The 15527-nt window shown below is 44.8% G+C and overlaps 1 protein-coding gene across 10 annotated transcripts in view; it reads right to left on the reverse strand.

Moving 5' to 3' along the window:
- The window catches only part of ADGRB2 (adhesion G protein-coupled receptor B2), a 161883-nt gene that overhangs the window by 56062 nt on the left and 90294 nt on the right, over positions 1 to 15527 (reverse strand). For 9 of the 10 annotated variants that reach the window (XM_082232767.1, XM_082232772.1, XM_082232766.1 and 6 more), the window contains 7 exons: positions 8152 to 8316; positions 6051 to 6152; positions 3196 to 3302; positions 2147 to 2341; positions 968 to 1036; positions 781 to 889; positions 46 to 192 (listed from right to left, as the gene is read on the reverse strand). In XM_082232767.1, the coding sequence (XP_082088893.1) occupies positions 46 to 192; positions 781 to 889; positions 968 to 1036; positions 2147 to 2341; positions 3196 to 3302; positions 6051 to 6152; positions 8152 to 8316 (894 nt within the window). The remainder of the gene's footprint in view (positions 1 to 45; positions 193 to 780; positions 890 to 967; positions 1037 to 2146; positions 2342 to 3195; positions 3303 to 6050; positions 6153 to 8151; positions 8317 to 15527) is intronic. The other variant, XM_082232771.1, reaches the window with a different exon arrangement.

Below are 15527 nucleotides of genomic sequence, written 5' to 3' on the forward strand. Positions count from 1 at the left end.
AGAGCCGTAGCCCTTCCCCAACACACACAGACACAGACCACATACCAGATGAGGAGAGGCTGAGCACTTCCTTGGGGATGAAGATCTTATCCTCAGAGTGGCGGGCCCAATCTTTCATTCCACGCCGCCCCTTCATGGGGAAGTTGATGTCACTGGAGACAGCAGAAACCGGCTCTCTCTGGATGCTGATTACTGCCAAGGGTGGGAGAAAGAAAGTGGGGAGGGGAGGGTGTTGCTACTGGGTATTGGGGGGGGGACTCATTTTGCCCCTCTGCCAACACTCCAGACCTCTAGAGCCTCAGTGGTGGAGGGACCAAGCCTAGTATGCTAATTGGGACAGTGGGGGCAGTGGACTCAGAGTCCCATTGACTGCAAGTGAATAGGAGTGGTATTCCCTATCGGTTTTTTTAAGTCTGTGAATATTACCTAAATAATTACATTGTAGTGCTTTTGACCTTCCCCTTCCATTGAAATGCCTGTAAATTAATGATGGAATCAATTACATTAGTTTTGGTCATAGTGGATAGTGAGACAAGATGTGGGTTGTAGTAGAAACTGAACTGTAGTGGAATGGAGGCAGAGCTGCTTGCAACGAATGCAGGACTGGATGGAAGTTGCTGCCTTCTCACCACCATGCTCAAGAAGGCCTAGCTAGTGACCTCAGGGACCCTGGATAAGCAACCTCCAGGACTGTGGACTTGGTGTACAACCACCCTGCCCTGTTCCCTTCCCAACAACCAAACAAGGAAGCCATCCCTCCATTCTCTTCCAGCCACTCACCCAAGTTGTCCGTGACGATGAGGGAACTCTGGAAGGCCTTGAGTGCATCTCCGACCAGGTGGATGAAATCCTCCACCACCTTCATCAGTAGCACAGAGCCAGGCATGACCTGTGAGGCAGAAGGAGATGTTAACACAGGCTGGGGGTCCCCACAGCCTAGCCCCGCACACAAGGCATGTCAGCTCACCTGCTGTGCATCTTCCCACTTCTCCCTGTTTTCCGCATCCACCATGTAACTGACGACTTGGAAGAACCGCTGTGGGAGCAGAGGAGAGGTTGAAGTGCAGGCGCTGGGAAGGCTCCAGCTGTCAACATTCACCAACCTGGCACCCTGCAGATGCTTTGGACTACAGCTCCAATTAGCTCCAGCACGTTGCTGGCTGGAGTTAATCAAAGATGTAGTCAAAAACATCTGGAGAGTATCAGGTTGGTGAAGGATGCTGTATTCAGAATTGATCTTGTGGGTAGGCAGGAGCCCTCTTGAGAAATACTGCTACTCATGAACACTGTTTTTCTTTTGTTTTTCTTTCTGCTAAAATGTTCATATGAAATATTAGCTGATATCACCATGTGTGTATTAAATGATTCAGCTCAGCAGCAACATCCATAACCTCAACATTTTGCAGTTGGTAAATTACATTAGGCAATTCTCCTCAAAATCCAGCTTTTGGCAGGGGAGAGGGAAGAAGCCTAAGTACAGTGCAGGCAGCACCTGGCAAAATCTCAAGGCACAGGGAATAGCTAAGCAGAGTTTCTAGCGGTAAGAGGAGGAACACAACTGCCACAAGTCACTTAATGCAAAATAAGCAGATCTCTGCCAGCCTGTTTGATCTGCAAAAAGTTACGCAAGTCACAGAATATTGCCTTTCTTGTGGAAGAATTTGGTTTTGTTTGAAAGACATCAGGATTCATGGCTTCTTGTTGCTACTACTGCCTATTAGGGATACTGGACTATTTTGTCTGGTCTGCATTTCAGTGGGTCACTGAATTTTCAGTGACTTGACCTAATTTGCATTTCTTAGACTAAAATGCAAATTATAACACATTTACTCTTTTGGCCTGTAAAAATTTTGTGATGGAATTTTTGGCTCAAAATTTGCCTTTTGGGGTGGGGGTGGGGAATGCAGACAAAAATTCATTTTTAGGAGAAAATATTTAAATGTGCATTTTTGTGTGTTTTAATCATAGAAAAAGAGACAGAATGGACTCATGACTGAACATATGGAAAGCTGACACTAACAGGAAATTGGCTGATTTGTCCATCCCTGAATCTCTGTCATATAGTGAGGAAAACAAGCCCCTTTTGTTACAATGGCCCTGCGACACGTGTGCCTTGAAACTGCATCTTTCCCATCCAGAATGGTACCTGAACATCATCTGAGGAAGGGATGTAGGTGGCTCTCTTGTAAGTGTCTGTGACATTGCGCAAGATCTCCACTGAGAAGAGCAGGTCTCCGCTGTAGTACGTCTTCCGGGCTACAAGCTCCAGCAGGCCACGGACCACCTGAGACATTCCCTCACCCGCCAGCATGCGCTGCCCCTTAGCCAAATGCTCTCGGAGCTTTGATCAGATGGAGGAGTGTGGGAAGAGAGAGAAAGAGATGGAGAAAGATAAGGCCAGGGATGGAGCAGGATCTGTGTGCCATTAGGCTTACATTGAGAGACCCTGAGCAGAGGAATCTCTAGCCAAGGCCCATTGTAATTCAGTGGAAGAGCAGCACACCTGGTTTGCATGCCCAAAGCTCCTGTTTCAATCCCCAGGAATGCCAGTGAAAAAGGATTTCATGTAACAGGTCCGCCAATGCAGATCAGCTTCCACCCACCCAGTGCCCTCCAGGTGTTTTGGACTTTATAACTTCCATCAGTCCCAGCAAGCATGGCCAGCTGGCTGGCTGGGGCTGATGGGATCTGTACCTCAAAACATCTCGAGGGCACAAAGCTGGTGAAAGCTGGTACAGATAATATGAAGATAAACGTGTCAACAGACTACATCAGTATAAGGCAGATCCTGGGACTAAGGGCTTGTTTCTGAGCAGGATTGCATGTTCCTGTGATAATTACTTAATTAAATACTTCCCCAACACATTTTGCACTACCTTTGCCAGGGGAGAATGCAAATCCATACACATGCTTGCCCACCAACAAGCTCATCACTGAAAACACCAGCATCAGTCATAATTGATTTGATCGGTATCAGTGCATTCACCTAAACTGATTTTGCCTACTGCATTTTCTGTGCAGTTTGTGCACCCCTCCCTTTCCATGCTTAGCAGCACCGGTCCCACCCCTACACCAACTCCCCCCCCCCCCGTTTATATATAAAAAAGACAAGATAGGGAAAGGGCTGAAACCGTAGCCAAAAGGGTTAAAAAGGGAAGAGAGAAGGTCTGTTTGCCAGCCAGAGTCTGCACCTACTGAGAGATGTAAGTATCGGTACTCGTGGGAGATGCAGCGTGCGAAGCTGGGCGTGCCCCAGAAAGCCACCCCTTGGGAGTTGAGCAAGCACCGGCGGCTGGCAGACCCTAGGAAAGAAGGTAAACCAACAGGTAGCACTTGTGGCTGAAGGTCCCCCAAATGCCCAGCCACCTCCAGGCCAGTCCCCAGGAAGAACCCCAAAACAAGGGGGTGTTTGCAACAGGAAATGGGCTGAACTTTTAGGCTCACAAACTGCCCAGTAAGGCATATTTAATGCATGTACTTTTTGGGATCCCATCCTTCACCATAAATCCATCACAAGGCAAGTCATCATAAGCATACTATGTAAATCTCATCACATCCAGGTACAACACAATCAAACTAAAAAGCAATCTACCTCTTCCTACCTTTGTCAGAATGACTATCTTAAAACAAATTGAACTTCAGCAGCTCTGGCAAAACAATGAAACACACAAAAAAGAAATGTTTTTGCCTAATACTGAAAGCTCATCAGTTCAGTGACAACCTAAATTAGGGTTGCCATACAGATATATCTGGAATACTGCAGTCAGCAGCAGTGTCCTGGCAGAAATTGCGGAAATGTCTGGGAAAATCCAGATATATGGTAGCCCATGTTGGCGGTGTCATTTTTGCCATTTCCCCATAAAAATAGCTTCAAAACAGATTTTTTAAAGCAATTTTCCCCAAAGAGTTCAACAACAACAAAAAGCTCAACAACTTTTCTGTCTGGATTTTCACTGTTTGAAATATGGCAACCCTAGCCTAAATCTCCTCCGGAAGTATGTTCCACTATTGGACGACTCTCGACTGAGAAGGCCCTATGATTCTGACTTTAGCCACAGAGGTTGCCCCAACAGCTCTCAACCCATGAACTAGGGTGTGTATTCCCAAACCGTTTAGGGTTTTATAGACTAGCACTCGGAACTGAGCTTGGCAGCCAGTGCAGTTACAGAAACAAGCAGTGCAGATCTGTCAAGACTGGTGCGTGATCTCATGCAATCTCTGGGGCATCTTTAAGAGCAGCCCCACATAGAGCATATTACAATAATCAAGTCTGGAGATTATTAGGGGATGGATTATTATGGCCAAGCTATCAGAGTTTAAGAGCAGCCGCAGCTGGCCAACTAGACGGAGTTGGAAACAGCCACACAACACTGCAGCCAACTGAGCCTCTAGCAATAAGGTAGACTCAAGGAATGCACTCAGAGCCTACAAACTTGGCCTTTCAGAAGGAGTGCAACCATATCCAGAAGAGGCTGATCACTCAGTCCTTGGACCCAAGAACCACCAATCCATAGCACCTCCATCTTGTCAGGGTTAGACTTCAGTTTATGGTCCTCACCCAGCCCACTATTACCCCTAAACGCAGATTTACCACCTGAAGAGCTTCATCTAATTCTGATGTTAAAGACAGAGCTCCCACCAGCATCCCACTCATGGAACTCCCCCTGGTGCCCACATTGTTTCTCAGGTGCCAGAAAAGGATGTTTTGATGTCCCCAGGCTCTACAGTCCTGATCTATTTGAATAGTTGTAAAGACCTGTTGTAAAATACAAAGGTCTGGTTCTTGAGCTTCTCAGCTATGCTAGCCTGGAGCCAACACAACTAAAAAAGGAGAAAAACACCTCGCTGCCTTTAACCCTAGCATGAGCAACAGGCCTTGGATGCAGGTGTCACTCTGCTCTGCTGCTCCCCAGACGAAGCTTAAGTTTCCTTCAGAGAGCTAGTTTACTTGGGTAAACATTTTGCAAATCCTTACATCCCTTGGCCCTCTCCTGCTCCTCACCATTCATCTTGAAGACTGTTATCTTTAAACCCCTCTCCCCACCCAAAAAAACCCCTCTCTTTCCAACTATGTTTGTACATGTGCTTATTATGGGGCTTGAATAAAAACATTTAAAATATTGTACCTTTAATAGCAGACCATGGCACAGACATGAACTCCAGACCCAAAGAGGTCAGGCCTCCAGCACCATCTAATTATTTTATAGTATGCGATGCTCCTGGCTTCCCCATATGCAGTGCTGTGGACAAGCCTTCCACACTGCATTCTATTTCAGTGTGGGCTTCTTTCTCCCTTAGCAACTGAGCTATTATTTCAAGTAGTAGTGTTTTTTTCCCATTAAGAAACCCCAATAATGTAGAAATTGCATGCAGCCAGATCTGTGCCTTTTTCAAAGCTGTTAAATTTGCAAGTGCCCACAAATCTGCAAGGGGAGCAGAGGGAATATTCAAAAAGACATATTCATTGGAGGCTTGCAAAATACAAGGCTCTGTGAAAATTTTGCAAAGGAAGCTGGAAAGAGGTTTTGGTTTTAATGAGGAGGTAAACGTGTGTGCAATCTGATTTCTTTAATATTAAGATCAACATGGGTGAAGAATGAAATGCAGGGCAATGCCCAAGAACTGGGGAGTTGCCAAGAGTTATTCATTGTTATTGTACCAACATAGCCTTGCCAACTTGGTGCCCTCTGAATGCTATTGTACTACAACTCCCATGGGAGTTGTGGTCCAAAACATCTGGAGAGCACTGGGTTGGTGAAGGATTCAGTAAAGAATATCACAGGGGGGTTAGCAACTACCTTGGGACAGTTCTACTTTTGGGACTGAAGAAGCCAATCATCTTGCAGTACAAACCAGGGCAGAACCATGTAGCTGACATCTGCTTAGCTAGTGCAGACATCGCTTATGAAGTGGCAGTGCCTTGAGTTCTCAGCAGGAAACTCATGTTGGCAGGCAGACCTGCAGGTCACTTCCTTTCATCTTGCTGTCTGTCATCCACAAGGCTTCATTCTGTTTAAAAAATGTGTATCCCCACCCATGCAGCTGCCTACCTGTAGCATTGGATGGACATTTGTTGTAGACAATCTCACCAGCAGCAGCTTTCTTCCAAGTCATCAACATCACATACTCGTCTTTGCACATTTCATGGTAGGCTGTGGGAGGAACACAAGAAGAGCCTTGATGTTGTTGGATCAGACCAAAGGCCTATCTAGTCTAGCAACCAGATGCCCCCTGGGAAAGTTGAATTTTCCAACTTTCAAATTGCAGAAATGAGGGGTGCTAAACAGCTGTAACATGACTTGGGAATTCTAAAGATATTTTGGTTAAATTAATAGAATAGTTTTGCTTGGTAAGTAAATGTGTGTACAATAGAAACCTTTAAAAATGATTACCAATTACTTGCAGTTGTTATTATCATTATTATTATCATAACCATCATCGTCGTTATTGTTGTTATTTAGCATTACGTGACATTTTCAGAAGGCAAAATTAAAATTATTTGGTTTTCCAAAAGCAGTTTATGTGTTTCTTAATCAAACATAGACTTAAATGTTGTTTAATCACAAAAATAATAGCAGATTCCTCACACCCAAAAACATATTTTTTTATGATCCCCTCACTGAAGAAATTTGCAAAAAATTAACCTTCACTTCCTAAAATGACATACCCTACTCTGGGAAGTCCACAAGAAGGAAATGAGTGCCTTCCATGAAACCTCTCCTGCTATTGTTCTGCCATGGTGGCTATTTGGAGTCATCATGACTAGTAGCCACTGAAAAGAGGGCATCAGCTGAACAGCTTAGGAGTGTGAGACAGACTGTGAATTCAGGAACAGCATTTTCAGCAGCAGAACTGAGTTTATAGTTTTATCTCTCATAGAACCCCACTCCTAGTTTTGTTCTTTGTAGCAACCTAATTTAGGGTGGAAGGGGAGCTTTGCTGCTACTGTTAAACAAACAGGAGTTAGATAACCTCCTTTTTAATCAGCATTTTAGTGTTCATTTCTCCTCATATACACATTTTTCCATGCAATTATGCCTAACATGATGTTTCTTCACATATATGCATTTCTATGCACGTTTCACCCCAGTATATGCATTTTTGTATACATAACTTGGGTGGTGAGCTACACTGCAAAATTCAAAGACCTATGAATTCCAAACAGTGGTTGTGTTTCAGTTTGCATATTGTTTCAGAAAGCTGTATTAGGTATGTTTGCCTTTCAGTGGGAACTCAGCTGAATCCATAGTTGATGAAATGTGAACAGGCTGATGTGTGAGTGGATGGTTCGTTCAGCATAGCAGGTGTATGTCTGTATCAAGTGAGCAAAGCCACAATTTATTTATTTTTTTGAGGAATGCATGCATGCATGCATTTTGATAGACTTTTTGGATAAGAGAGTTTGCTGTACTTAAGGGAAAAAAAACAACCAGACTGTCAGAACCAGGAATGGAGAGCATACTTGAACCCTTGGCCTTCTGGGACTTGCTCTATTGACCAGATAGAAGCCAAAAACCATGATCCTAGAATTCATATCAGATCCTGCAAATCTAGGGCCTTCATGATGTCTGTCAATCACAAAACATGAATGCCTTGTCTCTTTATTACCTTCTCTTCCTTAGCAGCCTGGGCCCACACAGTCCTAGGTGGCTCACTAGGTTAATTCATCTCCCCAGAAACCCTAATATAGTAAGGTCACCAGATTTTTTTTTCAATGAATCTGGGCACACTTTTCAACTTCAGTTGGAATGGATGGATTTTGTCAGGGGACTGATTTGTAAACCAGGGGACATCTGGTAACCTGATAATATAGAGCTGTGGGAGGAGTTGGGGGAAGGGAACTGAGAGATAGGCAACACAAACCAAATGGAGAGGTGATTTGCAAAGATACAAATTGCAGATGGACAGCACACTCTGTTAGGTGTGGTGGGTGGGCAGAAAAAGTGAAGGACCAATGGAAGGATAGGCTGCTCAAATGACACAATGAGACTGAGTCCTTTTAGTATGAATGAATGAATGAATGAATGAATGAATGAATGAATCCTTTTGTTAGAGGAAAGGCGAGGACCTCTTGTCACTTTCCAGAATAAACCGGGATGTCTGGTGGAGCACTGCTTGGGAAGGACTCGGCCAGGCGGCAAGGCCAGTTACCTGGGCATTTCTTCTCGTTGCATGTCTTGACTTCCTCCCCACTGCCCTCGCATGGGTAGCCTTGCACGCCCGTCCCTTGGCACATGCGGAAGCGTCTCTGCCAGCCCGTATCGCACGTCTTGGAGCACAAACTCCAGTGGTTCCATGGGCCCCACTTGCTATCAGCTTCAGTTCAGGGGAGCAGAAAGGAAGAATTAGTAGACCTTTCTAAACCATCTCTCACTCTCAGTCTCTCTCACACCCTCCCAATTTAGAGTCATATTAGCTGGAGGACTTGACAGAATGGCAAGGAGATAGAAGAAGTCCTTCTTTATCATTGGGATGCAACTGTGCCGGCTGATAATTACTTTAATCAAATATTCCACAGATGATTAAACACATTTATCAATAATTCAGATCTCATTTAAGCTAAAATGTCCCTCTCCCCTTCCCAACCAGGCCATGACCGCAAGGGTGCCCTTTAACAAATGGGATTCATTTTCATTCCTCAGGAGGCAAGTTTCTTTCAAGGTTCTGAATCCTGCAGATTTCAACCAGCTTGAGTTGCAGGGTTTAATGTGCCTTGCTACCAAATGCAGTAAGAGACAACACCACATCAAGAACCGAAACCCACCTCAAACCAACAAGCAGCCAGCTGGCCAGATCTGGATCCAGGTTTCCCACATTCAAAGCCAGCACAAAAGCCTCCAATTTCCCAAATTTCTGTTGATAGCAGAGGCACACTTTCCTTGAATTAAAACTGGAAGCACACTTCATCATCTACCACCAAAAAGGCTGTGCAAGAATTGCCCATCCTTGGAGGAGTGGAGCCACATCTTAGTTTCTGTGTGAGTCCTTGGTCTAAGCATGCATCTTCTAAGAGATCATTGCCTCTTGACTGAATGGCCCAGAATCTCCTGCCTCCACTGGAGACTGATTGCTCTGGCCTTGCCTTCTTCCAGTGACTCACTCAGAGAAACAGTGGGAGGCCTCTTCCACAGGTGGGTAATTCTATTGCCTCTCTGCATCAGGCATGATCCAATATTACCTAATATAGAGGTGCAGTAGATTGCTCACGTATGACAGAGGCAGGTTGGAAGAAAGCTAGGCTGGCACAGGAAACCCTTCAGAGACAGTGGGCAGATTCATTTATGGGTATATACTTTGGGCATGGAGGAGCCTTTTCTCATTATTGCAGGGTTTGCCAACCTTTTTGAGCCAGTGGGGGCATTTAAAGTATCATGATAAAGTATCACACAATAGCTCTCATGGAGCGTTGGCATTACACAAAATGACTGCCGTGTCCAAAGAGCAGAAAAGGAGACAGGACCAAAGTTTTTTTTTTCTTCTAATGAGCAGCTAGACACGTTTTCTGCAATGTCAAAAAAGGGTTCAGGGTGAAATAAGCTTTTGCACAGTTGAGTATATGGGATTTAACAAGGAGTTGGGTAGATTCTAAAAAACGTAGATGAGAAAAGATAAAAAGAAACAAAAAATGAAGATGTATGCTGGTTCCTTTCAAATCTTCATAACCTTGTCTCAATCATGTATTATGGGACCAATTACTTGACTAGTCAAACACATTTATGCGCCCCCTTGCCCAGATTATCCGGAGCTTTGGGCTGGGCTGTCACCAATATGCTGATGACACTCAGCTCTATCTGCTGATATCCACACTGACTCGGCCCCGAACACACTGACCAGATGCTTGGAAGCTGTGGCTGGATGGTTTCGTGGGAGCCGATTGAAACTAAATCCTTCAAAGAGGTCCTATGGCTGGGTCGGGATGGCATGGGGATGAGGGACCAACTCCCTTCTCTTGGGGGGGCCCAATTAGTGCCATTGCCTTCCGTTAAGAGTTTGGGTGTAATCCTTGACGCCTCCCTTTCCATGGAGGTGCAAGTTACTCCAACAGCCAAGGCGACATTTTTCCACCTTCGCCGCATCAAGCAGTTGATCCCTTACCTTTCCCGCCCTGACCTGGCCACAGTGATCCATGCGACGGTCATCTCCAGGCTTGACTACAGTAATTCGCTCTACACAGGGCTGCCCTTGAAGCTGTCCCAGAAACTCCAGTAGGGCAAGAAGCACAAGGCAAACTGAAGCCCCAGACAGACTCACGGACAGACAGATACATTGATATTAATAGGGTCAGATTTAAGGTGCTGCTTTTGACCTTTAAAGCCCTTCACAGCCTAGGACCCTTGTACCTATGGGACTGCCTCTCCCGGTATGCCCCACGGAGAGCCTCAAGGTCCATAAATAGCAACACCCTAGTGGTCCCGGGCCCTAAGGAAGTTAGATTAGCTTTAACCAGAGCCAGGGCCTTTTCAACTTTGGCTCTCGCCTGGTGGAACGCTCTGCCTCATGAGACCAGGGCCCTGCAGGATCTGATTTCTTTCCGCAGGCCCTGTAAGACAGAGTTGTTCCGCCTGGCCTTTGTCTTGGAGTCAATTTGATTCCCTCCCTCTCTTTCTTTTTTCTTTTCCTTCTCCTCCTGCGAGGAGGCTACATTTTAATATTTTAATGTTTCAATATTTTAATGTTGTATTTTAATTTTGTTTTTAAGTTGTAATCATTCAACTTGTTTTTATTATTGCTTGTAAGCCGCTCAGAGCCCGGCCTTGGCTGGGGAGGGGAGGGTATAAATAAAAATTATTATTATTATTATTATTATTATTATTTATTGACCCATCTTGAACTTTACTTAAACAATATATATAGATATAAAATCATTATATATCACCACAAAACAAACACAGAACAAAAGATCACACAGTTGTGTCATTGGGCCCCCTTTCACATTATGCTGAGTATGTTAAAAATTTATTTTGATTCAAGATGGCCAAATTGTCTGGGACTGGAGGTTGTGAGTAGTTTTGCTCTGGGGGAAAAACAAAACCGCACCCTTAAACATAGCTACAAGATTTGTGTTGGTAGCACTGGCAGAGGAAAGGGGTGCAGTGGGTGCAGCACACCCCAGGTGTCATCCCTGAGGTGGGGTGACATTGCCCCCTGCCCCCCTGGGATGCTCGCAGTGGGACGTGCCCCCCCAGATGCTCACCCTTCCCCCAGGTGCACAGCATGTGCACCGCTCTGGGTGCTGGAGCAGCTAGCTTCGCCTCTGGTTGGTAGGAGGTGTATGATGCACAAGGTGGTAAATTGTTGGGTGCCACCAGGAAGTGCTGCATGGGAGCTGGTTTTGCACCAACAGCCTTAGCTGGATATTTCTTCATTCTTGTACAAAGTGCTACCACAACAGTCTTGGCAAAAGGAAGTTTTATGTTGAAAGCATATACAGAATATCAGCATCTGGGGTGGCTGAATTGAATGCATGAGTTAAAAGAAAGCAGTATAACCAATTTCCCTCCTTTGTCTCTATCTAAACATCCCTACAGACACAAACTATGTGTTTGTCTCAGCCAGCAAGAAACTATTTTCCAGGGAAAAGTGGTGTAAATCAGTGTTCAGCAAACTGTGGTCCCAAAACTGTCTCCATCTGCTGCAGTTCTCCTCAGACCTTGACGTGACTCCTTGCTGCTCGGTCTTTCAGCAGAACTTAAACCTGGTAGCACAGCTAGTTCTCTATATTTCAACAGGAAGCTTGGCAAGTCCTGCCAGTCTCACATAATCAGACTTGTAGGGTTGGAAGGAACACAAAGGGTCATTTAGTCCACCCTCCTTCAATACAGAAATCAGAGCTAAAGAATGTCCTTTCAGCTCTTTGTGGAGGCTCCTTGTTCTTCTTTCTCTAACCCCTCCATTTTCTACTGCTGATCGTAACAGTAGATGCAACAGAGGACAGGCCCTGTCCTATGGGTCACACAACAGTTCCTAAGATTCCTGGAGCTTTGTTTCTGTTTGACAGTATTTTGTTCTTCCCCTGCCATGGAAAACTAATCCTTGAAGATGACTCATCTCTAATACTAAATACTTCTGGAAAGTTCATTTCACCTTAGAGACTCCCAGACTGACACAAGAAGGCCTCTCTCCCTTCCTCTGCCAGGCCCCACAGATTGCAAGGCTTTACAGGATGGAATACGTAGGGCAAGAAGCACAAGGCAAACTGAAGCCCCAGACAGACTCAAGGACAGACAGATACATTGATATTAATAGGTATGTGTCCTGGGCCTTATTCCAGACAGTGTTGAAAATAATACATGGGTTAGAGGTAACAACTTTTTTGTCTTTGAGCAGCCATTTTGTGAAGGTGCTCCATTAACCCTCAGTATAGAATCTCCATCATATTTTACAGCTGTTTTGTAATAGGAGGCAAATTCAAGTCATTTCTGGTGAGAGCACAGTTTCAGTTATGCTTTGTGGGGAAAGGGAATCAATACAGGTTAAGGAAGGGAGATAATATCTTCCTCAAAATAACGAGGAGGGATTCTTTTCAAGCACCTCTGTTTTCTTGCTCCCTCACTATCTTTTTCATTTCCCCAAATTTCCTGTTTGTCCTCCATTCTCTGTTATTTATTCTTCTTGTCTCTTTCTCTGTAGATTCTTATGTTCTCTTCCCTCTTTTGCATTATTATTTCTTTCAGTTTCAGAAAGTTTGTCAGTGGGAAGTGTTCTGCCTGCTTATGCAGTGGGGTGGGGGGAGCTTAGAATAAACCCTGGAGAAGACCACAGGGTGGTATGCAAACATGCCCCTCAGTGGCCACCCCATTAATGGAGGGAGAGGTTCTAACATCCATGTTTGCTCATGGAGGGAAGCTCTTTGCACCTCTCATCTGCTCAGAATGGAAGGATGGACATCCAGTGCAATGTGGACATGTTCAGTGGAGGAGAGGCTGAGCCAGTGCAAACAGCAGGAAAAGCAAACAGTCTCTGGTTCATTGTGAATTTTTGAGATGGTATTTGCTGAGACCTTTATGAAGGTAGCATAGAAGGCATGGGGGGGCACACTGTTGAGCCCCACAAATGCATTTATCAGGGACACAATAACAGCTCTCGTCTGGCACAGTTGGGGAATGATTGCTCCAGCCTCCTCTACACAGCACCAGCTTGTCTTTCCTTCTGTGTTTAAATCCCATCTCCTCTGTCAGTGCTATTGCCCTTTTCCTAGGCATTTCAGGATTCAGGTGTGGCCCTCCTCCAATGGAGAGACAAACTCCTAGCACACAGCCTGATAGCACATCATGTTCTGTATGTTCAATGAGTTGTGTTTCATTTTTTAAAATGGAAGAACACTTGAACTTGGCAAACCCACCCCACGCTCATGTCTGCAGTAGGCAGAATAAGGCTTTTACAACTGGAACTTGCTCTCAGTCCCTGATTCTCTGTATTTAAAACTATGCTTGAGCCTATCTGGGCTGGGCAAAAGTTTTGCTCCCAGAGCCAGCCCACTGGCAAATCCTCCATGAGCCAACCAAACCACCCACCTCAACTGGGTTCCTGTCTTTCTGCATATTGAGATCCTCTTTGGGGCCATCTTTAAAGGTCAGCATGAGAAACTGTGCCCAATAGATACAGCCGGGGCTCAAGGTCACAAAGAAGCAACCTATAGATAGCAGCACCCATGATACCGTTTTACTCTTTTTGGTCCACCTATCCATCCGAGATGCTGTTATGCAGCATTTAAAGATCAAGAGGCTTTTTGTCCAGTGAAACCTTTTTTGCTTAAAGGCTGAGCCAGTATGAGCAGGAAAGGCAATGTTGAAATTCAATGGCCTAGCACAACCGTTATGCAGAGAGCTTCTCATACTTCTTCATTTCAAAGCCCACTTTTCCCCCAAGGAGGTCAAGGCAGTGTGAATGGTTCCGTCCAGCCACCATTTTATTGTCACAACAACCAGCAGTGTGTGCTAGCCAACCCATTTCTTGAACTGCAATGAAAATTGCAGTAGATCGGCCACAGGATCGATCTAATAGCAAGTCAGAATTAGATCAGGGAGGTCAGAGTTCAAGTCTTGCTTCTGTCATATTTACTATGTGAAGTATTGTAAACTATGAACATCCCAGAGTCTGAAGCAGGTTTGCAAATTTAAAAACCAATGAATAAGAACAGAAATTGCTTTGGTCACCTGCAAAAAGAAGAAGCCCCAGTCCTGTTGGCGAGGGCTAGGAATGGAAGGATCAGTCAATATTGGTTGACTAAGTTTCTCATTTTTCTTATCTTAAATTCAATTCTCCTCATTTCAGCAGAAGTTTGCAAATTTTGTTTTAAATCCTCATGAAAATTCTTCAGTGTTTTTGTACGAATTTCTCCCAATAAGCTCATGTGGTATGCAGTTTTGACTAACGTACACATTTTTGCAAGCGTTTTATAATAATATAATGTATTTTTGTATGTTATTTTCACTAATATATTTCTTTTTAGGCACACTTCCCCCTAATATATGTATTTTTTGTAAACACTGCTTGGTTGGAGAACTGCATCGCAAAATTAGGAAAGGTGAATTTGATGGACGATGATGTTTTGGTTCTCATATTGTTTTGGAAAGATTGAGTTTGATAGATTCACCTTTAAATGTGTGTTTTATAGAATTTCTCCTTGGCCACTAGCTGCGGCTAATGGCAGTTGTACTGCAAAACATCTGGAGGGCACCAACTTGGCATATTCTGGCTTCAGAGATCTCATGACCCTACAACCAGTCCTGGACGCAGCCACTTGTTGATTTCAGGTCCATCACTGGCTGTCACTCCTCAATAAAAACTGGCAAATGAAAATTGATGCCAGAGGGGGAAGAGGAGGCAGAAGCCGGAGGCCATCTGTCACTGCCGCTGGATGACTGGCATCTCCGAACCCGCCGTATTAGGAGCAGCGGCTTTATGGAGAGCAGCTGTCGCTCCAGACAGATTGGCAGAGCACGGGGCTGACGTCAAAGGCCTGCCTTGCCAAGCTTGAGCTTGTGGAAGTCAGGCGAGGAGCTGGGTGGGAGCAATCCCAAGGTCTGCATCACAGTAGCAAGACGGGACTTTAAAGCCAGAGAGCTGCACCTCTTCCTCAAGGGAAGGGCCCAGACTGAGAAGCACCCTCTTTTCTCTTCCTGTTTGTCCTTGGCCATCATCAGAGGCCTTTCACCAGGTGTCCCTGACTTCTGAAATGAGGAAGCTGGTAACTAAAGAGAGGCCTTTCCAGTTGTGGGATACTCCCCGCAGCAAAGCTCATGTACGCCACCTCTGACGCCTTCCTGGAAATCTTGTTATCTTTGCCACTGGCACAGCATGTAAATGTTAGCTCGGTTTTGCTGGATTGGCTGTGGTTTCCCTGCCCCCTGCTGTTTTAACTTGGTTGTTTTAACTATATTGCTGTTATTTTGTTTTATAAATTGCTTCGTGATTGTTTTAAAGATTTTCATTTGATGGAAAGCCAACCTGAGAGCTAAGTTGATGTGCACACAATGATCACACGGTGGTTTTCCTTTTTTAAAAAGAAAGAATAAATATTTCCC

Source organism: Podarcis vaucheri, assembly GCF_965113315.1.
Source record: "Podarcis vaucheri genome assembly, chromosome: 7".
Classification (NCBI taxonomy): Eukaryota; Metazoa; Chordata; class Lepidosauria; order Squamata; family Lacertidae; genus Podarcis; species Podarcis vaucheri.